The 25699-nt window shown below is 54.1% G+C and overlaps 1 protein-coding gene across 2 annotated transcripts in view; it reads left to right on the top strand.

Moving 5' to 3' along the window:
• The first annotated feature begins 255 nt into the window (after positions 1 to 255).
• LOC140396953 (protein phosphatase 1 regulatory subunit 3C-B-like) overlaps positions 256 to 25699 on the top strand; it is a 31777-nt gene continuing 6333 nt past the window's right edge. Inside the window, exon 1 of one of the 2 annotated variants that reach the window (XM_072485917.1) lies at positions 256 to 380. In XM_072485917.1, coding sequence (XP_072342018.1) covers positions 284 to 380 — 97 coding nt within the window. In that variant the 5' untranslated portion in view covers positions 256 to 283. Of the gene's footprint in view, positions 381 to 15408; positions 15562 to 25699 lie in introns of those variants that run through there. The other variant, XM_072485919.1, reaches the window with a different exon arrangement.

The following is a 25699-nucleotide window of genomic DNA, read 5'->3' as shown; positions in this document are numbered from 1 at the left end:
ATCAAGATCAGATCAGCCTTTGTATTTGGGGAAGATAAACGCGAGGCCAGTTTTCCCTCGAAGGGATACAAATTACTCTTGTGCCCGAGGCCACTTGCCAACGATTGACTTGAGGCCGTAAATTCTTTTTTTTCCCTCACAGAAAAAAGGAGATCTGATGACCACCTTCCAGCCAATCCCAGCTCTCAGCCTCCAGTCGAGCCTCGGCATTAAGTTCAAATCAATACAGTTTCTGCTGTATTCGCCCCCTCCCCCCAGGTTCCAGTCAGCAAATGCTCGGTTAATGATTCTGAAAGTCGTTTGGCCATTTCCCCATCTTTATCTTCGGCCTCCCTCGGTGACTGGCCCGGACAGGCCTCGAGCTCGATCAGCAGTTTGTGGTGAGTTGGCCGTTGTCAGCTAGGTGAACGTTCGGGGTGGTACCAGAGGATTGCGGGTCAGCCGACAATCGAGGGTGGCGTTGGGCGCCTGGCGGAATGCCATGCTCTGGTGCTTCGACAGTGGCGTGAATGCGTTGCACGCTGGCGTGGCCATGCACGTTGTGCAGTAAACGCTGTCTGCGTATCATTAACGGGCCCAACCAGACAATTCCCGGGACCCCCCGCGGTGCTCTGCATCCGCCGGAAGGAATTCCCGACGGCGAGGGTCGCTTGTGCTTTTTAAAAATGGTGAAACCGGCGCCGTGTCTGCTGAGGGAGCGAGAGAGAGGGGCTGAGGAAAGTGTCCAACATCGCTACAGTGTGCTGCTGGCCAGTGGGGCTTCTGCCGGGGGGGGGGGGGGGGGGGAGTAGCGGGGAACGGCCAGGAAGTGGGAGGTGGGGTCGACTGGCACGGAACACCATTGCCACGGTCTGCAAGGCCTGGATCACTCCGGGACCGGCACCGCTATCGTGCACGCTCGCGATTCAGCCCCAGCGTTGGCACTTAGTCTCTCAAGCGGGGAATCCAGCCCAGGGTCAAAATCCCTGAACGTTAAATGCTTTGCCTGCCAGCCCCTGCTCTCACAGCGCCCACCGAAGGGGTGGCACCTCAGATTAACCTGCACAAAAGTAATTGGTATGTGTGTGCGCCAGATTTTATGGGACTGTAAGCTTGTGAGCCCAACAAAGAGGTCAGCGAGACAAGTGATCGCAGAAGGATTTGGATCAACTGGGCTGACAAATGTTGGATTAGCTTTAAAGCTCGCTGACGTGCAATCCGGCAACTTGAGTACAAAATGCCCGACGCTGGTATACGGTGAACAGGATAGAGATGGGGCCTGGGGATAAGCTGGCTGCGTTGGATCAACACCCTGGTTGCATTAAATGGTATCAACGAGCTCCCTCGGGAAGTGACGGCGGTGGGATCATAGTGACATGAATTTAAATGCAGGAACTGGTTCGTCAAACAATAGCCGTGGGTCACAGGCGCAGACAGTACCTGGTCGGCTGACGATTGGCGTTAATTAGAGGCCGCCAATTCGAAGATCGCCCGTCATCTACCCCGGAAGCCTCCAAAAATGTATCCATTCCAAAGGAGCTAATTGTTTTGGAGTTATCTATCAGATGAGGTCACGGGGGACAGATATCTGGGATGTCCTGTCGGCACCTGAAACATTAGAAGGGCTCGAAGGCCTTTTCTTGTGTTATTAAGACAGCAGAAGGGGGGGGGGGAAAGGGAGTCCCCTTTGTCATTGCGCTTGAGTGAAAATCTCTGCAATGTGAGCTGCAGAATCATTAATCCTTGGCGGTGGAATATATTATGACACCTTGGCCGGCGTGCAGTCAATTCCGGCCTCACTTGACCGGACCCGCCATACCGATGAAGTTAGATTTCTTTACATACACAAGGTCTTTGGTTAAGTCCAATAAATGACAGTCACCAGGTTTGTAATTTTAAAACACGGATCACCTTCCATTGCGAATTAATCAATTTAATTAAACAGACAGAATATCGAGCTGGCTTTGTACTGCCCCTTTCCAAACCGTCTTTTCTAACCCCACTCTTTCCACACAGCCGAAACACAAAGAAGGGAAAGAGAAAGAAAATATTACTGAAATAAAAGGATGGGGATTTATGATTGACAGGGATGACTTGCAGTCAATGTCTTTCTGAAGTTCAGTTTTTCGGTTTGGTACTTCACTTCTTTATCACAATAATCTTTATTAGTGTCACAAGTCGGCTTACATTAACGCTGCAATGAAGTTACTGTGAAAATCCCCTCGTCGCCACATTCCGGCGCCTGTTCGGGTCACAGAGGGAGAATTCAGAATGTCCAATTCACCCAACAGCACGTCTTTCGGGATTTGTGGGAGGAAACCGGAGCACCCGGAGGAAGCCCACGCAGACACGGGGAGAACGTACAGACTCCGCACAGACAGTGACCCAAGCCGGGAATCGAACCTGGGACCCTGGCGCTGTGAAGCAATAGTGCCAACCACTGTGCTACTGTGCCGCCCAGATTTGATATGAGCTTCGCAGGCAAGGTTATCCACCTTCCCTGCAGAGTCAGCATCAGTACAGGTTCATTGCAGAGGGTATGCCAGACACTCACTACTTTCAAACCAATAGATCAATTCTTTTACTTCAGCTGCTGGTTTTGACACACTTAAAAGGTCTTCAGCTTCCACCTGCAGACAGCGGGCAACAGAAAGTGAAACACCTCCCTTCATTTCTGAGGTCTAATCACTTCTGGAAGGTTCTCTCAGAAACATCACCCAGCAGGGACCAATCACTGGCTTTTGCCAGGCAGAACACTATCCCTGGCCAACACATTGATTAGAGAGAAAAGACTCTTACACGGGTCAAATTAATGAGGTGATGTAGGAAAGTGGATGGGAAATCTCTCTCCCTAGCAGCACAGTGGGTGTACCTACGCCACACAGACTGCAGCGGTTCAAGAAGGCACCACAACCCAAAGGGCAATTAGGGATGGGCAATAAATGCTGGGCTGAGACGGCGACACCCATCTCCCGTAAATGAATACATTTTAAAAAACTTTAGGAAGGATATTTTGACGTTGAATAAGGGCGAGAGGAGGGGGAGGGGGGGGGGGCAGGGTGCCAGGGAGGAGGATACGAGTGGGTTGAGATTGAAGAAACTGGGATCGTTCTCACAGCAGAGGGAACATACAGATATCCCTCAAGAACCGTTTTGCTTGAGCAGGCTTTCAGTAAGTGATTGGACATGCACGCGATTAGGGCTCATTTGCTGTGTTCCGGGGAAAAGCCAGCGTATGTCCCCAGTTCGACAAATCTTTCAGAGAATCACAGAGTGGTCACGGCACAGAAGGAGGGCCGCCGTGTCTGTACCAGCTCTCCGAACGGGCATTGTGTGACTTAGTTCCCTTTCCTCTTCCCCGTACCCCTGCACATTGCTTCTATTCAAACAATCATCCAGTTCCCTCTGGAGCGCCTCGATTGAAGCTGCCTCCACCGCGCTTGCAGACAGTGCATTCCAGACCCAAACCACTCGCTGTGCGAGAGAGTTCTTTCTCCATCGCATTTGCTTCTATTGCAAATCACTGTAAATCTGTTGCCCCCCCCACCCCTCGTCCTCGATCCTTTTCCGAGCAGCAACGGTTTCTCTCTGTTGACTTTATCTAGCCCCCTCACGATTTCGAACATCTCGATCAAATTCCCTCTCGGCCTCCTTCTCTCCCAGGAGAACAGTCCCAACCTCTCCGATCTATCCTCACAACTGCAGTCTCTCATCCCCTGAACCGTTCTTGTGAACAAAGACCTGACACAGACAGGCCGCCCTCCTAGCTATCAGACTCTTATGAAGCCAGAACGTGTGCGAGGAGAAGTAAGCTTGCTTGCACGGTTAGCGTGGGAGTGAAGCGATTGATAATCAGGGGAAACACGTAAATTTTAAGTTGGCGAACATCGAGCCTGAGCACATTTGCTGGACCTCCCCGGAATGCCAGCCTGCTCAAGCCTCCCGAGTCTGCCTTGAGCACATGACCTGATTCAGGTGGGAGTGCTACCAGTGGGCTGCGCCTGATAGAGGGGCGAGATGGTGGAGTTTGAAGCTCGGCCTAGCCGTCAGGGCTTCTGTGTTCTGCGCAGCAGGGGGGGCTGACAGAACTCGAGAGTCAGGCTGTGGTTGTCTTGCACTCCGATTTAGCCTCCTGCCTAATGGTAAACTGCCTGGCCGTCTATTTGCAAAGATAGCATGGAATATTTGGCAATCGCTGCAATAATGATTAGCCTCGGGAATCAGCTTAGTTCCCCCCTCTTTGGACATGGTATTTTAGGCCAATTTTCCACTTCATAATTGTCCCAATCTTAATCCATATACGACCACATGACATAGGAGCAGAATTAGGCCACTCGGCCCATCGAGTCTCTTCCTCCATTCAGTCATGGCTGATGGGCAGCCCGGTGGCGCAAGTGGTTGGCACGGTCGCCTCACTGCGCCGAGGGCCTGGGTTCGATCCCGGCTCTGGGTCACTGTCCGTGTGGAGTTTGCACATTCTCCCCGTGTTTGCGTGGGTTTCGCCCCCACAACCTTAAAGATGTGCAGGGTAGGTGGATTGGCCCCGCTAAATTGCCCCTTAATTGGAAAAAAATTAATTGGATACACTAAATTTATTTTTTTTAAACCATGGCTGATATTTTTCTCACCCCCATTCTCCTGCCTTCTCCCCATAACCCCTGATCCCCATATTAATCAAGAACCTATCTATCTCTGTCTTAAAGACACTCAGTGATTTGGCCTCCACAGCCTTCTGCGGCAAAGAGTTCCACAGATTCACCACCCTCTGGCTGAAGAAATTCCTCCTCATCTCTGTTTTAAAGGATCGTCCCTTCAGTCTGAGATTGTGTCCTCTGGTTCTAGTCTCTCCTACAAGTGGAAACATCCTCTCCACGTCCACTCTATCCAGGCCTCGCAGTATCCTGTAAGTTTCAATAAGATCCCCCCCTCATCCTTCTAAACTCCCAACGAGTACAGACCCAGAGTCAGCAACCGCTCCTCAAATGACAAGTTCGCCCGAAAAAGTAAGGTGGTATTTTACAGTGAAATGTAACAGAAAATTGGGTTTGTTAGCTTCAGAACAGAGTCCTGAATAATATGAAGGGAATTGACAAATTGATCCAGGCACATCGTTCGCCATTGCGGAGGGGTCAACTCTTACAGAACGCAAATTACAAATCAGCAAGCAAAAGCGTAGCCAGACGGAGCTTTTGTAACGAGAGCGAATTAACTTGTCGTATAAATCGCTGCGTCATAGATCTTTGCCCCACCCTGATGCAACTTGGTCGCAGTGTCACTTGCAGAGTGGAGGCCGAGGATGGCCGGTGGGGAAGAAGAGGGGACGGGAGCCATTTCTACAGAATTGTCAGTCGTAGAATGAGAGGATAGTACGGCACTGAAAGAGGCCATTCAACTTTGTGCTGGCTTTCGGAGAGCAATTCAGTGAGCCCCACTCTTCTGCGCTCTCTCCGAGTCCGTCACATCCTTCCTAAAGTGTAGTGCCCAGAATCGAACACAATGCTCCAGCTGGAATGAATTTGTGGTGGGTTTTTTTTGTTAACACAGGCGGAGTATAGTTTCCTGGAGTTGTTCCTGCCTCTGTTTCAAATTCCCAGAATCCTATATAAGGTGAAACGGTGAGCGGAGACACTTGAAAGAAAAAACCCAGTGAGGTGTTGTGATCGGGAATGCCTTGCCCGAAAGGGAACGTGGATTAGAAAATGGAAAAATGTACAGGGCCGGGGCAGCACGTAGAAAGGACAAGAAGGATTCCTGGTCAGTCACGGCAATGGGGAGAGCGTTATCACCTCCACCATCACCTTCCACAGCTCCAGAGGACAACGTGCATGGAAAGGTGCATGTTGCCACGGGAACCTGGACTCCTTGGGGGTTGGGGGAAGCGGCGAGGGGCGGGTGCGGCCTACTTATTTGGCTGGATGGTCAGTGTGGATTAGACTGGTGTCGACAGCTTTGGGTTACGTTCCTGGAGGAGAAGGAATCAATATTGTGTTTGCTCTGCCCCCCCCCCCCCCTCGCCGTGTGTTTTGATGACCAGCCTAAAGCGGTCCTTTATCCTTTCGAAGGTCCACCTCAGCAATTTGTACCAGGGCACAACATCTGCCCGCTCTTCGTCGCTTTCCCAGTGACTCCTCTTCCCTTTTTAACTGGTCCAGTCGGTGGAAAGCCTCCTCGTTTCCTGTAGCTTTGCCGGAAACATTATCACCATGTGTTCAGAGGGATGTGCGAGGCAATTTCTTTACACAGAGGGTAACGTGCAGCCGGGGGGGAGGTGGTGGAAGCTGCTACAATAGCGACGTTCAAGAAGCATCGTGACAAATACATGAATAGAAACATAGAAAATAGGAGCAGGAATCGGCCATTCGGCCCTTCTAGCCTGCTCCCCCAATCATTCTGATCATCCAACTCAATAGCCTAATTCTGCTTTCCCCCCCCCCCCTCCCATATCCTTTGATCCCCTTCGTCCCGAGTGCTATCTCTAACTGCTTCTCGAAAAAATACAATATTTGGGACTCAACTACTTCCTGTGGTGATGAATTCCACAGCCCGACCACTCTCTGGGTGAAGAGATTTCTCCCCCTCTCTGTCCTAACTGGTCTACCCCCGTATCCTCAGACTGTGACCCCTGGTTCTGGACCCACCATCGGGAACATCCTTCCGGCATCTACCCTGTCCAGTCCTGTTAGAACTTTACAGCTTTCTATCAGATCCCCCCCTCATTCTTCTGTACTCCAGCGAGAACAATCCGAACCGACTCAATGTCTCCTCGTACGTCAGTCCCGCCATCCCTGGAATCAGCCTGGTAAACCTTCGCTGCACTCCCTCGGGAGCAAGAACATCCTCCCTCAGAGAAGGAGACCAAAACTCCACACAATACTCCAGGTGTGGCCTCACCCTGTACAATTGCAGCAACACATCCCTGCTTCTATACTCGAAACCTCTCGCAACGAAGGCCAACATACCATTTGCCTTCTTTATTGCCTGCTGTACCTGCATGCTTACCTTCAATGACAGGTATATGAGGACCAGGATGGGATGGGTGTGGTAGTATCAGGTATTGCAGTACCCGAGAGGCTGTAGACCATTGGGGAAGCCTAGCAGCTTACCATTGGCTGTTTGGTATGTAGCTCCGCCCTGGCTGGCGGGGTATAAGAACCGGTGCCGTCCCAGCAGCCCTCATTCTGTACCGAAGCTGCTGGGGAACAGTTCTAGTCTATTAAAGCCTTCAGTTATGTTACAACCTCGTCTTCGAGTCTAATTGATCGTGCATCAATTTAATAGACGACTCTTAAGCTGAAAGGATGGATCTCGGAATCAAGCCGGAGTGTCTACAACTCAGCCCCCACGTGGAGGACTCGGCGGCGATATTTAAGCACTGGCTGGCGTGTTTTGAAGGCTACCTCGAGACGGCCGGAGGCACCCCCTCAGGAGAACAGAACCTGTATCTCCTGCACTCGAGAGTAAGCCCTGGAATCTTCACCCTCGTCGAGGAGGCAGAGGACTACAATGCTGCGATCGAACGGTTAAAGGGACATTAAATACGCCGTGTAAATCAGGTCTACGCACGTCACCTGCTTGCAACTAGATGGCAAAACCCCGGGGAATCGCTGGAGGACTTCTACCGGGCGCTACTGGTGCTGGGCAGAAACTGTGGCTGCCCGCAAGTTTCGGGCAGCGAGCACACGGAACTTCTAATCCGGGATGCCTTCGTAGCAGGTATGAGCTCTTCAGAGATCCGCCAAAGACTTTTAGAAAAGGACGCCCTGGGACTGAGAGAGGCACGGGCCCTGGCAGGGTCCATGGACGTTGCCTCCCGAAACGCGCAGTCCTATGCGCCCGACCGCGCAGCGGCCCCCTGGGCTGCGTGGCATCCCGCAGCGGCAGCCCCGCTGACCTTCCCCGTGTCCCCGCAGGCCTGCGCTGTAATGGGCTCCGTTGGGCCCCGTTGCTTCTTCTGCGGGCAGGCGAAGCACCCCCGCCAGCGCTGCCCGGCCCTCACCTCCACCTGCAAAGGGTGCGGCAAGAAGGGCCATTCTGTGGGGGTCTGCCAGGCACGAGCCGTGGCCACGAGTCTCCAGCGACTCCGGACCGCCGCGGCAACCTTACAACCTCGCCTTTGAGTATAATTGATCGTGCATCAATGGGAAGAGAGGGAAACGGACCCCGGAAGTGCAGAAGGCGTTAGTTTTGGCAGGCGTCATGATCGGCGCAGGCTTGGAGGGCCGAAGGGCCTGTTCCTGTGTTGTACTGGTCTTTGTTCTTCCTCGCCTCGATGTTGTACGTGAATTTGAATAGGAGGCCAGGCCCACTAACCTGTGCAAACAGCAGGTTGGGGAAGCTGTTCATGTATTTTGAAACAGGCACTGACCTTGAGGTCGATGTGCAGATTGAGCTATTGCTGCTGCTGTCGGGATTGGAAATAGCCTGCACCCGTGACTAAACAGCTGTTCAGCAACAGGGCACGTATCTCCCCTGACAGTGAGAGAGGTGGTGCCAACGGTGCGAGGTCAGTTAGTTCAGTGATCTGAGTCATCAGGTTATGCGACCCGAGGCGGGAATATCGCTTCCAGCTGCTGGTCAGACCAGACTTAAACAGGAAGCGTTTCTCCGAATCACAGAAAGATTACAGCACAGATCTTTCCGCTGCACTCACCCCCGACCACCCACCCACCTTTGCAACATTCCCTCTCATTTCTAGAAAATGGACCCAGTTCAGTCGAGCCAAATTCAGATGGTTCAACTTTCTTTCTCCCTTTCGAAGATTCCTTGGGCGTAACCACGGGAAGCATTTAGCGGGTCAGCTATTGGTGTCCCCCTTGCTGGGCGAGTTCGATGAACTGGGCGAGACGCTCTTTTGACAAGGTCCCACATGGGAGGCTGATAGCAAAGGTTCCGATCCCGTCCCCGGGTCACTGTCTGTGTGGAGTTTGCCCATTCTCCCCGTGTCTGCTTGGGTCTCACCCCCACAAGCCAAAAAGATGGAGGCCAAATCACTGACTGTCTTTAAGACAGAGATAGATAGGTTAGGGTATCAAATTCATTTTTTCCCAATTAAGGGTCAATTTAGCGCGGCCAATCCACCTACCCTGCACATCTTTGGGTTGTGGGGGCGAAACCCACGCAGACACGGGGAGAGTGTGCAAACTCCACACGGACAGGGGGCCGGGATCGAACCTGGGACCTCGGCGCCGTGAGGCAGCTGTGCTAACCACTGGGCCACCGTGCTGCCCTAGGTTCTTGATTAATAAGGGGGATCAGGGGTTATGGGGAGAAGGCAGGAGAATGGGGGTGAGAAAATATCAGCCATGATCGAATGGCGGAGCAGACCCGATGGGCCGAGTGGCCTAATTCTGCTCCTGTGTCTGATGGTCTATGAGCAGGGTAGGTGGATTGGCCGCGCTAAATTGCCCCTTAATTGGGAAAAAAAAGAATTGGATACTCTAAATTTATGAAAAAATAAGACACAAAAGGAGATATATATGGCCAGTTGACCAAAAGCCTGGGGAAAGAGGTTGGGTTTTAAGAAGCATCTTACAGAAGAGCATCACGCAAGGAGTGAAACATCTAACCCTGCAGTTTTATTAATAGTTCCTGGATTTGGCGCCCTGACCAAGTCTGTGTACTTGATCTGTGCCGCCACTGGTGACAAAGAATCAGCGACCATTGCCAAAGCAAGGAAAGTTAAGTTGCCTTGTCACATCCCGGCAAGATAAAGGCTGACGTACTTCAGAGGCAGTAGCCCGAGAGGGCCTTCTGGGAACAATGACAACAGAATCATGACGCAAACAGGTTGGGTGACTGTGCAGAAATTCCCCCACGTTTTTGTTTTCGAAATGATTGCACGTACTCCTCGCCACCACACAATATTGCGGTGATAGCTTTGTCGATGCGGCAGCATTCAAAATGGTTCAAAAGGTCATTGTTTTCCTTCCTCTCCTGTTGCCTCGCCTGCTTTCCTGAGCAAGCTGGGGTCTGATTCTGTGGAGTTTTTGGGTGTTAACGTTGCATTCATTGTATTGCCAAGGTTAAGGAAACACAGGTAGAGGGCATTGACTGATTAAGTACATCGAGCACATATAAAGAGAACCCGTCGCAGGGGCTGGAGTGCTGTTAGCCCTGGGAATGTTTCCTTTATCGTTTTGGATTTTCATTCAACAGCCTTTTTAGGTTTGCTTCATTAGTTAATGAGCTGAGTTCATTCGCTCAAGGAAAGCATGGAGACACTTTTCATCAGCCCACAAAGCAATGTTTTAATTTCATTCTGATACGTTTCCCTCCAAGGTATAGTTTCGCGACAGTGGTTGATCATTTGATTATTTGTTTGTTTGTTTACTCGTCAAAACCGTGTCGAGAGATTGTGTAGAAGGACGTGTAGAAAGCTCTGGGTTCGATTCGCATCCCGGGACTCTGTGGTGTGGAGGGTGTTGCATGCAGTCGGCTCTCCCCTGGGTCAGGCCCACTCCAGCACAATCTAGCCCAATGCTTCAGTCCCAGCACCGAGGGATGAGACATTGAACTGAGGCCCTGTCTGTACCCTCGAGTGAATGATAAGAGCCCCATGATGCTATATTTGAAGATGGGAAAAGGAGTTCTTCTTGGTACACTGAGCCCTCAACCAATATAACTAAAACAGCTTCTGAAAGGAGACTGCTGGGACACTGGGCGAGTTAGTGGGCAGGAGACAGATGCATGTCATTCTGCATACTGTAAATAAACCAACTATCAAGGAATATAGCGTTCAATTCTGGTCGCCAGAATTGATGGGGAGGCTTTGGAGAGGGTACAGAAGAGGTTTACCAGGATGATAGAACATAGAACATACAGTGCAGAAGGAGGCCATTCGGCCCATCGAGTCTGCACCGACCCACTTAAGCCCTCACTTCCACCCTATCCCCGTTACCCAATAACCCCTCCGAACCTTTTTGGACACTGAGGGCAATTGATCACGGCCAATCCACCTGACCTGCACGTCTTTGGACTGTGGGGGGAAACCGGAGGAAACCCACGCACACACGGGGAGAACGTGCAGACTCCGCACAGACAGTGACCCAGCGGGGAATCGAACCTGGGACCCTGGCGCTACCCGTGCTGCCCCGAGGATGTTGCATTTAATTTCAAAGTGCCTTGGACCTTGTTATTATATCAAAGGCGGCAACTGATTACAAGTGGCTGTCAGGTGGGTGAGCTTTTGATTCCTAACCCACCCTCCCATGGGCGAGGTGCCTGTGTCTGCCTACGTCTGTTCAGCACGGGATCATTGGCATATGTAAGACTGTGAGAGGGTTTGACCAGGTCAATTCCTATAAGGCTGCTTCCCCTGGCTGGGCCTCTGCGACTCGACGGTTCAGTTGATGATAAGGGGGCGGCCATTTTGAAATCTCCTCACTCAGAAACTGGAGATTCTTCGGAAATCCTCCACCCCTGCGAAGACTCATCTTTTTAAATGGCGGAGCGGGCTCGAGGGGCTCTCTGACTTACCTCCGCGCCTATCGCCCACATTCTTATGATCGAATGGTGGTCTTCACTCACTGTCAGGACTCACACCTGAAGAGTTGGTGGAAAATTCTTGGCAGCGATATAAATCGGAGGAAAACAGAAGTGGGCTGCGTCCTGTGTTGAAACATTAAGAGGGTGAAACTGCGTAACTGGTATTTCATTAAGAGCTGCAGATTTTTATGTGCAATAATAAATGTTATAGTGCAACAATCACCAGTGCCTCATCTTATTAAAAATATATTATTTTATGGGATATGGCATTGCTGGCTTGGCCAACATTCATTGTCCATCCCTAATCGCCTCAGATATTGGACCAAGTGGCTCCCTTTGTAATTTATAACAATAATAATCTTTATTGGTGTCACAAGTAGGCTTACCTTAACACTGCAATGAAGTTACTGTGAAAATCCCCTCGTCGCCACATTCCGGCGCCGGTTCGGGTACACCGAGGGAGAATTCAGAATGTCCAATTCACCCTAACCAGCACGTCTTTCAGGACTTGTGGGAGGAAACTGGAACGCCCGGTTTTTCAGGGTCTCCTTTTTCAGCTGCACAAAACCCTTCGCCAGGCGGTGAGGTAACTTTACCCTCTTGTTCCTTGTGCTCATTTTTAATTCAGGCTTTCCTTCTTCGAAGGGGTGAGATTGCACGACCTCGAAACAGAAAGACTGTATCGTGTATCGCAGCTCTTCCAATCCGAAACTCAAGGACTAATCAGGCCCAACCAAATCGCCAACCATGCGTCAAAGTTAGATTCAACGCTTATTTTTACAAAGTAACGCATTTGCAACACATGGCTTGTGCAATCGTTTCTCAAAACCAGAAGAGAGCAAACATATGGAAAGTGGGTGACAGCAATCGTGGTTGAAATGAAAGTTTCCTTATAACCCAAAGGACTTATCGATACAGATAGGATTACTCAATCTTCTCCTGCCGCAGATATTATGGGTCCGGACCAGAATTTTGGTTAAGATCCCGGATGAGAACTCAACTGTTTGCATTTGGTAAAACAGTGTGGAAATGTTACTGCACCACAGGAGTGATAACATTGACCAGTAGACAACTTTTATGTGAAAACAAACTTTAATTTGAACACAGAATGAAGCACATTGTCACACGAAAATAGCGATACAGTTAACAGATACAACATCTTAGCTTCCTGAAATCTGCCTCTACATTCCAATGAAGCAATCCATATGTTTCAAATACCTCTCACGTATAAAGTTAACAACCAGGTTTTACTTGCTTATCTTGGTGCAGAGTCCTTGGAGAGCGAAGACTTTTTTTTTAGGACCAAGCTTAAAACCTTCTGCTCAGCTGAGAGCCCTGGATGTAACTCCTTTGTTTGGACAGACCTGGCCCCTCCCATTCACGGCACCAGCTGCACTCAAAGCACACGGCATTCTTTTGTCTCTCGTTGCAAGATGAGCCTTGATTTGTTTAGCCAGGCTCAAGCTGTTATCACATTACATTAGCTCTCCAGCATGTTCGCTCGGTTGTGCAGGATTTTTGCTCCATCTCGTCCAATCACAGGTCCCCCATTTCCCGCCTCACTCCTCCTCCAATGGTACGTTCTGACTCTGGAGGAGTAGCAACCCTGGAAGGGAGGGAACCTGTGATTGGAGGAGCTGGGGCAGTGAGCATGGGCGAAAAAGAAGGTTTGGTTTTGCTTGCCATAGGAGGAGCGGTTGAGGACCCTGGGTCTGTACTCGATCAGAAGGATGAGGGGGAATCTTATTGAAACTTACAGGATACTGCGAGGCCTGGATACAGTGGGCGTGGAGAAGATGTTTCCACTCGTAGGAAAAACTAGAAGCAGAGGACACAATCTCAGACTAATGGGATGATGCTTTAAAACAGAGATGAGAAGGAATTTCTTCAGCCAGAGGGTGGTGAATCTGTGGAACTCTTTGCCGCAGAAGGCGGTGGAGGCCAAATCACTGAGTGCCTTTAAGACAGAGACAGATAGGTTCTTGATTAATAAGGGGATCAGGGGTTATGGGGAGAAGGCAGGAGAATGGGGATGAGAAAAATATCAGCCATGATTGAATGGCGGAGCAGACTCGATGGGCCGAATGGCCTAATTCTGCTCCTATGTTGTTTGATCTTAAAGGTTTTGTCTCTTCCAACCTTGTTGCTTCTTGAATCAAGCTCTGCGTTGTGTTCCCTCTCTCAAGGAGACACTTGTTCCTGGATCTGGGAATGTTAGCCCCAGACAAAGGAGTAGCCATAATGTAAAGTCATATTGAATGTCGGGGGGAAGACAACTTTCTCCGGGTATTTTTTTCCTCGCTTTTTGTGGGCGACCTTTCATGGGGTGTCACAGGAGATTGAATTCAGGAAAGATCCAGAGGAACTGGGACAATTCAGCTGGATTTTGCAGCACCTAATGATTGTGGAGTGATCGCCGTCAAAAGGGTCTGTCTGGAACGGTGCTGACCCTGGGGTACTATTCAGACCACTCTTAACCTCTCTTATTGCAATTAGTACCACCCCTCAGTTCCAGATGTTTCCAACATCCGGGGTCCCGCTCCGATTTACGATGACCTCGCAGGTCGAACAGCCATCGGAGAGAACCCAGTCCCAGCAAGACACTCCGCTGCATCGAATCCTCCGGCAATGGACGGCAGGGGTTCGAGGAGATGGCGTCGGAGGGCAATTAGGATTGGCCAATAAAAGCTGGGCCTCGCCAGGAAGACCGACATGCCGCGAATGACTGAAGGGAAAAAAAACCCCAATCGAGGTTCACGAGGAAAGAACGAGTTAGCCACCGGTTGAGGGGGAGGAATGGAAACGGCTTCCCCTCCGCGAGGCACATGTCGGTGGTTTTGGGAGGAGAGGGTGTTTTGGGGAAACCATTTTGGAAGCAACACTCTCCAAAGCAGATTTCCCCACAAGTCAGAGATTAGATAAGGGCAGGGCGATAAAACCAAGGCATTTATTGGTCGGACCTGCCACGCAAACATGAGCTTCGTAAACGACCGTCATTGAACTCTGACCTTGGTGACGCTGGCTTAGAGTCATTGAGTTTTCCAGCATGGCATGAGGCCCTTTGGCCGTTCCAGTCTGCGCAGACCATCCAACGCTCGTTTCCCAGCCCTGTCTGCTCCGGATTGCAAAGTGCTCATCTGCACGCTTCCTAAAAGATGTAGGGAAGTTGTTTCCATAGGCAGGGGAGACTAGGACCCGGGGGCACAGCCTGAGAATAAAAGGGAGTCACTTTAGAACAGAGATGAGCAGAAATGTCTTCAGCCAGAGAGTGGTGGGTCTGTGGAATTCATTGCCACAGAGGGCGGTGGAGGCCGGGACGTTGAGTGTCTTTAAGACAGAAGTTGATAAATTCTTGATTTCTCGAGGAATTAAGGGCTATGGAGAGAGAGCGGGTAAATGGAGTTGAAATCAGCCATGATTGAATGGTGGAGTGGACTCGATGGGCCGAATGGCCTTACTTCCACTCCTATGTCTTATGGTCTTATGTGAGAGTTGTTGCCTCCACCACACTTAATTTAAAAAAAAAATGAAGTACCCCATACTTTTTCTCCCGCCTAATTAAGGGGCAATTTATCCTGAATGCACATCTTTTTGGGTTGTGGGGGCGTGACCCACGCAGACACGGGGAGAATGTGCAAACTCCACACGGACAGTGACCTGGAGCCGGGATCGAACCAGGGCCCTCGGCGCCGTGAGGCAGCAGTGCTAACCGCCGTGCCCCCCCCCCTCTCCGGCGGTGAGTCCAGCTAACCTTGCCCATCTCTGGGTGTCAGGACACCTGAGGCACATCTGGCAAACATCTGGGTGGGCATGGGCGTGTGTGGGGGGGGGGGGGGGGGGCGGGGTGAGTGTAAGTGGGCTGCGGTGCACACTTAACAGATGAGCAATGCACCTCTGGCCAGATGCAGGTCAGAGCTGGGGGCCGCCAGGAAGGCAGCGATTCGCCATTGGTGCGCCGCTGGCGGCAGAGGCGGGGCGATTTTGCTGGGGGCGGGCGGATTCCCCGCCCCAGGCTGGGCTGAGTACGGAGCCGGGGCTCAGTGGGAGTGAGTGTGCGTGGGGAGCAGAGCCTGGCAGCAGCGAGCACACACTGAGCAGGTAAGTGACACCATTGCGGAGAGCCTGAGCGGATCTGAGCCTTTGCAATCCCTCAGCCAAATATATCTGCACAGCAGCCGGAGGCTTCAGCTCAGGCTGTGTCCAGCAGAGCCTGCTGGCGTTGTGTTGGGGAGGGGGGTTTATAGGGAGGGTGTGTTGGGGAGGGGGGTTTATAGGGAGGGTGTGTTGGGGAGGGGGGTTTATAGAGAGGGTGTGTTGGGGAGGGGGGTTTAGAGGGGGTGTGTTGGGGAGGGGGGTTTATAGGGAGGGTGTGTTGGGGAGGGGGGTTTATAGAGAGGGTGTGTTGGGGAGGGGGGTTTATAGGGAGGGTGTGTTGGGGAGGGGGGTTTATAGGGAGGGTGTGTTGGGGAGGGGGGTTTATAGGGAGGGTGTGTTGGGGAGGGGGGTTTATAGAGAGGGTGTGTTGGGGAGGGGGGTTTATAGAGAGGGTGTGTTGGGGAGGGGGGTTTATAGAGAGGGTGTGTTGGGGAGGGTGGTTTATAGAGAGGGTGTGTTGGGGAGGGGGGTTTATAGAGAGGGTGTGTTGGGGAGGGGGGTTTATAGGGGGTGAGGGGGTGTTGGGGAGGGGGGTTTATAGGGAGGGTGTGTTGGGGAGGGGGGTTTATAGAGAGGGTGTGTTGGGGAGGGGGGTTTATAGAGAGGGTGTGTTGGGGAGGGGGGTTTATAGAGAGGGTGTGTTGGGGAGGGGGGTTTATAGAGAGGGTGTGTTGGGGAGGGGGGTTTATAGAGAGGGTGTGTTGGGGAGGGGGGTTTATAGAGAGGGTGTGTTGGGGAGGGGGGTTTATAGGGGGTGAGGGGGTGTTGGGGAGGGGGGGTTTATAGGGAGGGGGTGCTGGGGAGGGGGTGCTGGGGAGGGGGGTTTATAGAGAGGGTGTGTTGAGGAGGGGTGTTTAGAGGGGGTGTGTTGGGGAGGGGGGTTTATAGGGAGGGTGTGTTGGGGAGAGGGTGTTTAGAGGGGGTGTGTTGGGGAGGGGGGTTTATAGAGAGGGTGTGTTGGGGATGGGGGTTTATAGAGAGGGTGTGTTGGGGAGGGGGGTTTAGAGGGGGTGTGTTGGGGAGGGGGGTTTATAGAGAGGGTGTGTTGGGGAGGGGGCTTTATAGAGAGGGTGTGTTGGGGAGGGGGGTTTATAGAGAGGGTGTGTTGGGGAGGGGGGTTTATAGGGAGGGTGTGTTGGGGAGGGGGGTTTATAGGGAGGGTGTGTTGGGGAGGGGGGTTTATAGGGAGGGTGTGTTGGGGAGGGGGGTTTATAGGGAGGGTGTGTTGGGGAGGGGGGTTTATAGGGAGGGTGTGTTGGGGAGGGGGGTTTATAGGGAGGGTGTGTTGGGGAGGGGGGTTTATAGGGAGGGTGTGTTGGGGAGGGGGTTTATAGGGAGGGTGTGTTGGGGAGGGGGGTTTATAGGGAGGGTGTGTTGGGGAGGGGGGTTTATAGGGAGGGTGTGTTGGGGAGGGGGGTTTATAGGGAGGGTGTGTTGGGGAGGGGGGTTTATAGGGAGTGGGTGTTGGGGAGGTGGGTCTATAGGGAGGGGGTGTTGGGGAGGGGGGTTTATAGGGGGTGAGGGGGTGTTGGGGAGGGGGGTTTATAGGGGGTGAGGGGGTGTTGGGGAGGGGGGTTTATAGGGGGTGAGGGTGTGTTGAGGAGGGGGGTTTATAGGGAGGGTGTATTGGGGAGGGGGGTTTATAGGGGGTGTGTTGGGGAGGGGGGTTTATAGGGGGTGTGTTGGGGAGGGGGGTTTATAGGGGGTGTGTTGGGGAGGGGGGTTTATAGGGAGGGGGTGTTGGGGAGGGGGGTTTATAGGGGGTGAGGGTGTGTTAGGGGAGGGTGTGTTAGGGAGGGTGTGTTAGGGAGGGTGTGTTAGGGAGGGTGTGTTAGGGAGGGTGTGTTAGGGAGGGTGTGTTAGGGAGGGTGTGTTAGGGAGGGTGTGTTAGGGAGGGTGTGTTAGGGAGGGTGTGTTAGGGAGGGTGTGTTAGGGAGGGTGTGTTAGGGAGGGTGTGTTAGGGAGGGTGTGTTAGGGAGGGTGTGTTAGGGAGGGTGTGTTAGGGAGGGTGTGTTAGGGAGGGTGTGTTAGGGAGGGTGTGTTAGGGAGGGTGTGTTAGGGAGGGTGTGTTAGGGAGGGGTATTATAGGGAGGGGTATTATAGGGAGGGGTATTATAGGGAGGGGTATTATAGGGAGGGGTATTATAGGGAGGGGTATTATAGGGAGGGGTATTATAGGGAGGGGCATTATAGGGAGGGGCATTATAGGGAGGGGCATTATAGGGAGGGGCATTATAGGGAGGGGGTGTTGTGGAGGGGGGTTTATAGGGAGAGGGTGTTGGGGAGGGGTTTATAGGGGGTGAGGGGGTGTTGGGGAGGGAGTTTATAGGGAGGGTGTATTGGGGAGGGGGGTTTATGGGGAGGGGGTTTATCTGGAGGGTGTGTTGGGGAGGGGGGGGTTTATAGGGAGGGGGGGGTTTATAGGGAGGGGGGGGTTTATAGGGAGGGGGGGGTTTATCTGGAGGGGGGGTTTATCTGGAGGGGGGGTTAAAGGGAGGGGGGGGTTAAAGGGAGGGGGGGGTTAAAGGGAGGGGGGGGTTAAAGGGAGGGGGGGGTTAAAGGGAGGGGGGGGGTTAAAGGGAGGGGGGGGTTAAAGGGAGGGGGGGTTAAAGGGAGGGGGGGTTAAAGGGAGGGGGGGGTTAAAGGGAGGGGGGGGTTAAAGGGAGGGGGGGGTTAAAGGGAGGGGGGGGTTAAAGGGAGGGGGGGGTTAAAGGGAGGGGGGGTTTATAGGGAGGGTGTGTTGGGGAGTGGTTTATAGGGGGTGTGTTGGGGAGGGGGGTTTATAGGGGGTGTGTTAGGGAGGGGGGTTTATAGGGGGGGTGTTGGGGAGGGGGGTTTTCGGGAGGGTGTGTTGGGGATGGGGGTTTATAGAGAGGGTGTGTTGGGGAGGGGGGTTTAGAGGGGGTGTGTTGGGGAGGGGGGTTTATAGAGAGGGTGTGTTGGGGAGGGGGGTTTATAGAGAGGGTGTGTTGGGGAGGGGGGTTTATAGAGAGGGTGTGTTGGGGAGGGGGGTTTATAGAGAGGGTGTGTTGGGGAGGGGGGTTTATAGGGAGGGTGTGTTGGGGAGGGGGGTTTATAGGGAGGGTGTGTTGGGGAGGGGGGTTTATAGGGAGGGTGTGTTGGGGAGGGGGGTTTATAGGGAGGGTGTGTTGGGGAGGGGGGTTTATAGGGAGGGTGTGTTGGGGAGGGGGGTTTATAGGGAGGGTGTGTTGGGGAGGGGGGTTTATAGGGAGGGGGTGTTGGGGAGGTGGGTCTATAGGGAGGGGGTGTTGGGGAGGGGGGTTTATAGGGGGTGAGGGGGTGTTGGGGAGGGGGGTTTATAGGGGGTGAGGGGGTGTTGGGGAGGGGGGTTTATAGGGGGTGAGGGTGTGTTGGGGAGGGGGGTTTATAGGGAGGGTGTATTGGGGAGGGGGGTTTATAGGGGGTGTGTTGGGGAGGGGGGTTTATAGGGGGTGTGTTGGGGAGGGGGGTTTATAGGGAGGGGGTGTTGGGGAGGGGGGTTTATAGGGGGTGAGGGTGTGTTAGGGAGGGTGTGTTAGGGAGGGGGTTTATAGGGAGGGGGTTTATAGGGAGGGTGTGTTGGGGAGGGGGGTTTATAGGGAGGGTGTGTTGGGGAGGGGGGTTTATAGGGAGGGGGTGTTGGGGAGGTGGGTCTATAGGGAGGGGGTGTTGGGGAGGGGGGTTTATAGGGGGTGAGGGGGTGTTGGGGAGGGGGGTTTATAGGGGGTGAGGGGGTGTTGGGGAGGGGGGTTTATAGGGGGTGAGGGTGTGTTGGGGAGGGGGGTTTATAGGGAGGGTGTATTGGGGAGGGGGGGTTTATAGGGGGTGTGTTGGGGAGGGGGGTTTATAGGGGGTGTGTTGGGGAGGGGGGTTTATAGGGAGGGGGTGTTGGGGAGGGGGGTTTATAGGGGGTGAGGGTGTGTTAGGGAGGGTGTGTTAGGGAGGGTGTGTTAGGGAGGGTGTGTTAGGGAGGGTGTGTTAGGGAGGGTGTGTTAGGGAGGGTGTGTTAGGGAGGGTGTGTTAGGGAGGGTGTGTTAGGGAGGGTGTGTTAGGGAGGGTGTGTTAGGGAGGGTGTGTTAGGGAGGGTGTGTTAGGGAGGGTGTGTTAGGGAGGGTGTGTTAGGGAGGGTGTGTTAGGGAGGGTGTGTTAGGGAGGGTGTGTTAGGGAGGGTGTGTTAGGGAGGGTGTGTTAGGGAGGGTGTGTTAGGGAGGGGTGTGTTAGGGAGGGTGTGTTGGGAGGGTGTGTTAGGGAGGGTGTGTTAGGGGAGGGTGTGTTAGGGAGGGTGTGTTAGGGGGGGTGTTGGGGGTGTGTGTTAGGGAGGGTGTGTTAGGGAGGGTGTGTTAGGGAGGGTGTGTTAGGGAGGGTGTGTTAGGGAGGGGGTTTATAGGGTGGGGGTTTATAGGGTGGGGGTTTATAGGGAGGGGGTGTTGGGGTGGGGTATTATAGGGAGGGGTATTATAGGGAGGGGTATTATAGGGAGGGGCATTATAGGGAGGGGGTGTTGTGGAGGGGGGTTTATAGGGAGAGGGTGTTGGGGAGGGGGGTTTATAGGGGGTGAGGGGTGTTGGGGAGGGAGTTTATAGGGAGGGTGTATTGGGGAGGGGGGTTTATGGGGAGGGGGTTTATCTGGAGGGTGTGTTGGGGAGGGGGGGGTTTATCTGGAGGGGGGGGTTAAAGGGAGGGGGGGGGTTAAGGGAGGGAGGGGGGGGGGTTAAGGGAGGGGGGGGTTAAAGGGAGGGGGCGTTTATAGGGAGGGTGTGTTGGGGAGTGGTTTATAGGGGGTGTGTTGGGGAGGGGGGTTTATAGGGGGTGTGTTGGGGAGGGGGGTTTATAGGGGGTGTGTTGGGGAGGGGGGTTTATAGGGAGGGTGTGTTGGGGAGGGGCGTTTATAGGGAGGGTGTGTTGGGGAGGGGCGTTTATAGGGAGGGTGTGTTGGGGAGGGGGGTTTATAGGGAGGGTGTGTTGGGGAGAGGGGTTTATAGGGAGGGAGGGTGTGTTGGGGAGGGGGGTTTATAGGGAGGGTGTGGTGGGGAGGGGGGTTTTAGGGAGGGTGTGTTGAGGAGGGGGGTTTATAGGGAGGGTGTGTTGGGGAGGGGGGTTTATAGGGAGGGTGTGTTGGGGAGGGGGTTTATAGGGAGGGTGTGTTGGGGAGGGGGGTTTATCGGGAGGGGGTTGGGGAGGGGGGTTTATAGGGAGGGTGTGTTGGGAGGGGGTTTATAAGGGGAGGGGGTGTTGGGGAGGGGGGTTTATAGGGGAGGGGGTTTAAGGGGGCTGGGTTTGGGGAGGGGGTTTAGGGGGCTGGGTTTGGGGTAGGGGGTTTAGGGGGCTGGGTTTGGGGGGGGTTTGTTGGGGAGGGGGTTTTAGGGGGCTGGGTTAGGGAAAGGGTTTTTTAAGGGGGCTGGGCTTGGGGGAGGGGGTTTTAGGGGGCTGGGCTTGGGGGAGGGGGTTTTAGGGGGCTGGGTTTGGGAGGGGGGTTTGGGGGGCTGGGTTTGGGAGGGTTTTTTTTAGGGGGCTGGGTTAGGGAGTGGGTTTTTTAAGGGGGCTGGGCTTGGGGAGAGGGGTTTAGGGGCTGGGTTTAGGAGGGGGTTTGGGGGGCTGGGTTTGGGAGGGGGGTTTAGGGGGCTGGGTTTGGGAGGGGGGGCTTTAGGGGGCTGGGTTTGGGAGGGGGGTTTTAGGGGGCTGGGTGTGGGAGGGGGGTTTTAGGGAGCTGGGTTTGGGGGGGGGGTTTAGGGGGCTGGTTTGGGAGGGGGGTTTTAGGGGGTTGGGTTTGGGAGGGGGGGTTTAGGGGGCTTGGTTTGGGAGGGGGGGGTTTAGGGGGCTGGGTTTGGGAGGGGGGGTTTTAGGGGGCTGGGTTTGGGAGGGGGGGTTTTCGGGGGCTGGGTGTGGGAGGGGGGTTTTAGGGGCTGGGTTTGGGAGGGGGGGTTTTAGGGGGCTGGGTTTGGGAGGGGGGGTTTTAGGGAGCTGGGTTTGGGAGGTTTTTTTTTAGGGGGCTGGGTTTGGGTGGGGGTTTTTTAGGGAGCTGAGTTTGGGAGGGGGGGTTTAGGGGGCTGGGTTTGGGAGGTGGGGTTTTAGGGGGCTGGGTTTGGGAGGGGGGGTTTTAGGGGGCTGGGTTTGGGAGGGGGGGGGTTTTAGGGAGCTGGGTTTGGGAGGGGGTGTTTTAGGGGGCTGGGTTTGGGAGGGGGGGTTTTAGGGGGCTGGGTTTGGGAGGGGTGTTTTAGGGAGCTGGGTTTGGGAGGGGGGGTTTTAGGGAGCTGGGTTTGGGAGGGGGGGGTTTAGGGGGCTGGGTTTGGGAGGGGGGGTTTTAGGGGGCTGGGTTTGGGAGGGGGGGTTTTAGGGGGCTGGGTTTGGGGGGAGGGTTTAGGGGGCTGGGTTTGGGAGGGGGGGGTTTTAGGGGGCTGGGTTTGGGGGGGGTTTAGGGGGCTGGGTTTGGGAGGGGGGGTTTTACGGGGCTGGGTTTTGGAGTGGGGGTTTTTAGGGGGCTGGGTTTGGGAGGGGTGGTTTTAGGGGGCTGGGTTTGGGGGGGGTTTTAGGGGGCTGGGTTTGGGAGGGGGGGGTTTTAGGGAGCTGAGTTTGGGAGGGGTGGTTTAGGGGGCTGGGTTTGGGAGGGGGGGTTTTTGGGGGCTGGGTTTGGGAGGGGGGGTTTTAGGGGGCTGGGTTTGGGGGGGGGTTTAGGGGGCTGGGTTTGGGAGGGGGGGTTTTAGGGAGCTGGGTTTGGGAGGGTGGGTTTTAGGGGGCTGGGTTTGGGAGGGGTGGTTTTAGGGGGCTGGGTTTGGGGGGGGGTTTAGGGGGCTGGGTTTGGGAGGGGGGGTTTAGGGGGCTGGGTTTGGGAGGGGGGGTTTAGGGGGCTGGGTTTGGGGGGGGTTTAGGGGGCTGGGTTTTGGAGTGGGGGGTTTTAGGGGGCTGGGTTTGGGAGGGGTGGTTTTAGGGGGCTGGGTTTGGGAGGGGTGGTTTTAGGGGGCTGGGTTTGGGGGGGGTTAGGGGGCTGGGTTTGGGAGGGGGGGTTTTAGGGGGCTGGGTTTGGGGCGGGGGGGTTTAGGGGGCTGGGTTTGGGAGGGGGGGGGGTTTAGGGGGCTGGGTTTGGGAGGGGGGTTTTAGGGGGCTGGGTTTGGGAGGGTGGTTTTAGGGGGCTGGGTTTGGGAGGGTGGTTTTAGGGGGCTGGGTTTGGGGGGGGTTTAGGGGGCTGGGTTTTTGAGGGGTGGTTTTAGGGGGCTGGGTTTGGGAGGGGTTGTTTTAGGGGGCTGGGTTTGGGGGGGGTTAGGGGGCTGGGTTTGGGAGGGGGGTTTAGGGGGCTGGGTTTGGGAGGGGGGGTTTTAGGGGGCTGGGTTTGGGAGGGGTGGTTTTAGGGGGCTGGGTTTGGGGGGGGGGTTAGGGGGCTGGGTTTGGGAGGGGGGGTTTTAGGGGGCTGGGTTTAGGGGGGGGTTTAGGGGGCTGGGTTTGGGGGGGTTAGGGGGCTGGGTTTGGGAGGGGGGGTTTTAGGGGGCTGGGTTTAGGGGGGGGGTTTAGGGGGCTGGGTTTGGGGGGGGGTTAGGGGGCTGGGTTTGGGAGGGGGGGTTTTAGGGGGCTGGGTTTGGGAGGGGTTGTTTTAGGGGGCTGGGTTTGGGGGGGGGTTAGGGGGCTGGGTTTGGGAGGGGGGGTTTTAGGGGGCTGGGTTTGGGAGGGGTTGTTTTAGGGGGCTGGGTTTGGGGGGGGTTAGGGGGCTGGGTTTGGGAGGGGGGGTTTTAGGGGTCTGTCATGAAGGTCCTTCATTTCTGGCACTTTTATCCTCTTGCCTCATGCAAATTGTTGTCTCGATTTTGATCTCTTCAAAGGGCCCTCTCCCTCGCTCCCCACACCTTCCCTCGCTCCCCATACCTTCCCTGTATCTTTGTCCCCTCTGACACCACTTACTCCAATACCCCCTTTGACCGTCCCCCCCCCCCCTTCACCCTCCTGCCTCCTCGGCTGCCCCCCCCCCCACCCTCCTGACAGAAAAGCCGAATGTTGGACATCTGAAAATGTTCGGTAGGCCGCTCTGTGTCTGTGAACACCACAGAGAGAGAGAGAGAAACCGAGTTAACACTGGGGTGAAGGAGAGATTAAGTAAAAGGTTTAGTGTTGCAAACCCAAGTTGTGTGGTTATGGGCCAGTGATAAAATAAAAGACAAAGCGGGCTCCAGAGGAGGTATGAATGGATGGGGCCGGAAAGGGAAGGAACCGAGGGAGGAGAGAAAAGGCAGCGAAGAAAGCAATAAAATGACGGGCCGAGGTTATGATGTGCTGGTGTCGAACTCTTGTTTGTTGAGGCTGGAAGACCATCAAATGTCCAATCGGAAGATTAGGCCTCGTTCCCAGACACTCGTGGGGAAACGGGCCCAAGGACAGGGAGGTCAAAGATTTGTGGGGAATTAAAATGGTGGGAGGCTCGACAGCGTGGAGGTTACACTTGTTGACTGACCGGAGGGGCGGGGTGTTCACCTGAGTCGGTGTTTGACGTCCCCAATGCCGAGCCCAACTCCGTCCACTCCCTCCGAATGGAGGGTGTTGCCGTTGTCATGGATACCCGGGTTGGGGTCCTCGCCACATCAGGCTTTTTGTGGTGTGTGTGGGACATTCTTTATTTCAGTTGCAGACTTGAGTCTATCTCCAGAAATGGAGACGCTCGCGCAATATTCGCCACAACTGACTCCCCCACTTCCCCGCACCCCACCTCCTTCAATTCTCCCAGTTTCCCTGCCTCGCTCGGCGCCCTTTTCTCCCCACCTCCCGTGGGTCGTGTTCCCCATGTGTCTTCCTTTTTCCTCAATTGAGAATGCAGGCCCCGTGACCATCAAAGTCTGATTCAATTTGTGGGCGACACAGTGGTCAGCACTGCTGCCTCGCGGCGCCGAGGACCCGGGTTCGATCCCGGCCCCGGGTCACTGTCCGTGTGGAGTTTGCACATTCTCCCCCGTGTCTGCGTGGGTCTCGTCCCCACAACCCAAAGATGTGCCGGTTAGGTGGATTGGCCACGCTAAATTGCCCCTTAATTGGAAAAAAAAAAAGAATTGGGTATTCTAAATTTATTTATCTTCCAAAGCTATGAATAGATTCCGCATGTCCCCCCGTTCCTCCCTACCCTTCAACCGATCGTGCTCTGCCATTTTCGCAAACACTCAATGCGATATTGGATTCCACATATTGGGCAATTTCAAGTTTAAAAGCCTGGGGTTAGAGTGTTTGAGTGCAGTGGTCATGTTTTAAAAAAAAAAAGTAATTCTGTTTGGCAGGGCCTGGGTGGTTTTAGCAGCCAGAAGGTGAAATTGACAAAGGAATGTATTTTCAGTCTGGGCTAATGGACTGTGGTTCGACTGGGAAAGTCCCTGGGGAGTTAATGTGCTTTGTAGCCCGCAGAGATTATTTGTTTTTGGAGAAATCTTTGGAGAGAGGAATTGAATTCTGATCTGCCTGATGCAGGGTCCACAATTCTCCCACAGTAAGATAGATTGAGGGCTGTATGTTTCTTGTTGTTGAATGGGGAATTGAGTAGTAGTGTTCAAGGGGTAATTGTCAGCTGTACCTTTTGGGTGTGGAGAGTTTAAGATTGGGGAGGCACGGTAGCACAGTGGTTAGCACTGTTTCACAGCTCCAGGGTCCCAGGTTCGATTCCCGGCTTTGGTCACTGTCAGTGCAGAGACTGCACGTTCTCTCCGTGTCTGCGTGGGTTTCCTCCGGTTTCCTCCCACAGTCCAAAGATGTGCAGGTTAGGTGGATTGGCCATGCTAAATTGCCTTTAGTGTCCAAAAAGTTTTGACTGGGTTACGGGGATGGGGTGGAGGAGTGGGCTTAAATAGGGTGCTCTTTCCAAGGGCCGATGCAGACTCGATGGGCCGAATGGCCTCCTTCTGCACTGTAAATTCTAAGATTGTATTCATAATAAAGCTTTGTTTTGAGGGCGACACGGTGGTGCAGTGGTTAGCACTACTGCCCCACGGCGCCGAGGTCCCAGGTTCGATCCCAGCCCCGGGTCACTATCTGTGTGGAGTTTGCACATTCTCCTTGTGTCTGCGTGGGTCTCACCCCCACAACCCAAAGAGATGGGCAGGGTAAGTGGATCGGCCACACT

The sequence above is a fragment of the Scyliorhinus torazame genome, chromosome 20 (assembly GCF_047496885.1).
Source record: "Scyliorhinus torazame isolate Kashiwa2021f chromosome 20, sScyTor2.1, whole genome shotgun sequence".
Lineage (NCBI taxonomy): Eukaryota > Metazoa > Chordata > Chondrichthyes > Carcharhiniformes > Scyliorhinidae > Scyliorhinus > Scyliorhinus torazame.
This window is presented reverse-complemented; position numbering and strand designations above follow the sequence as displayed.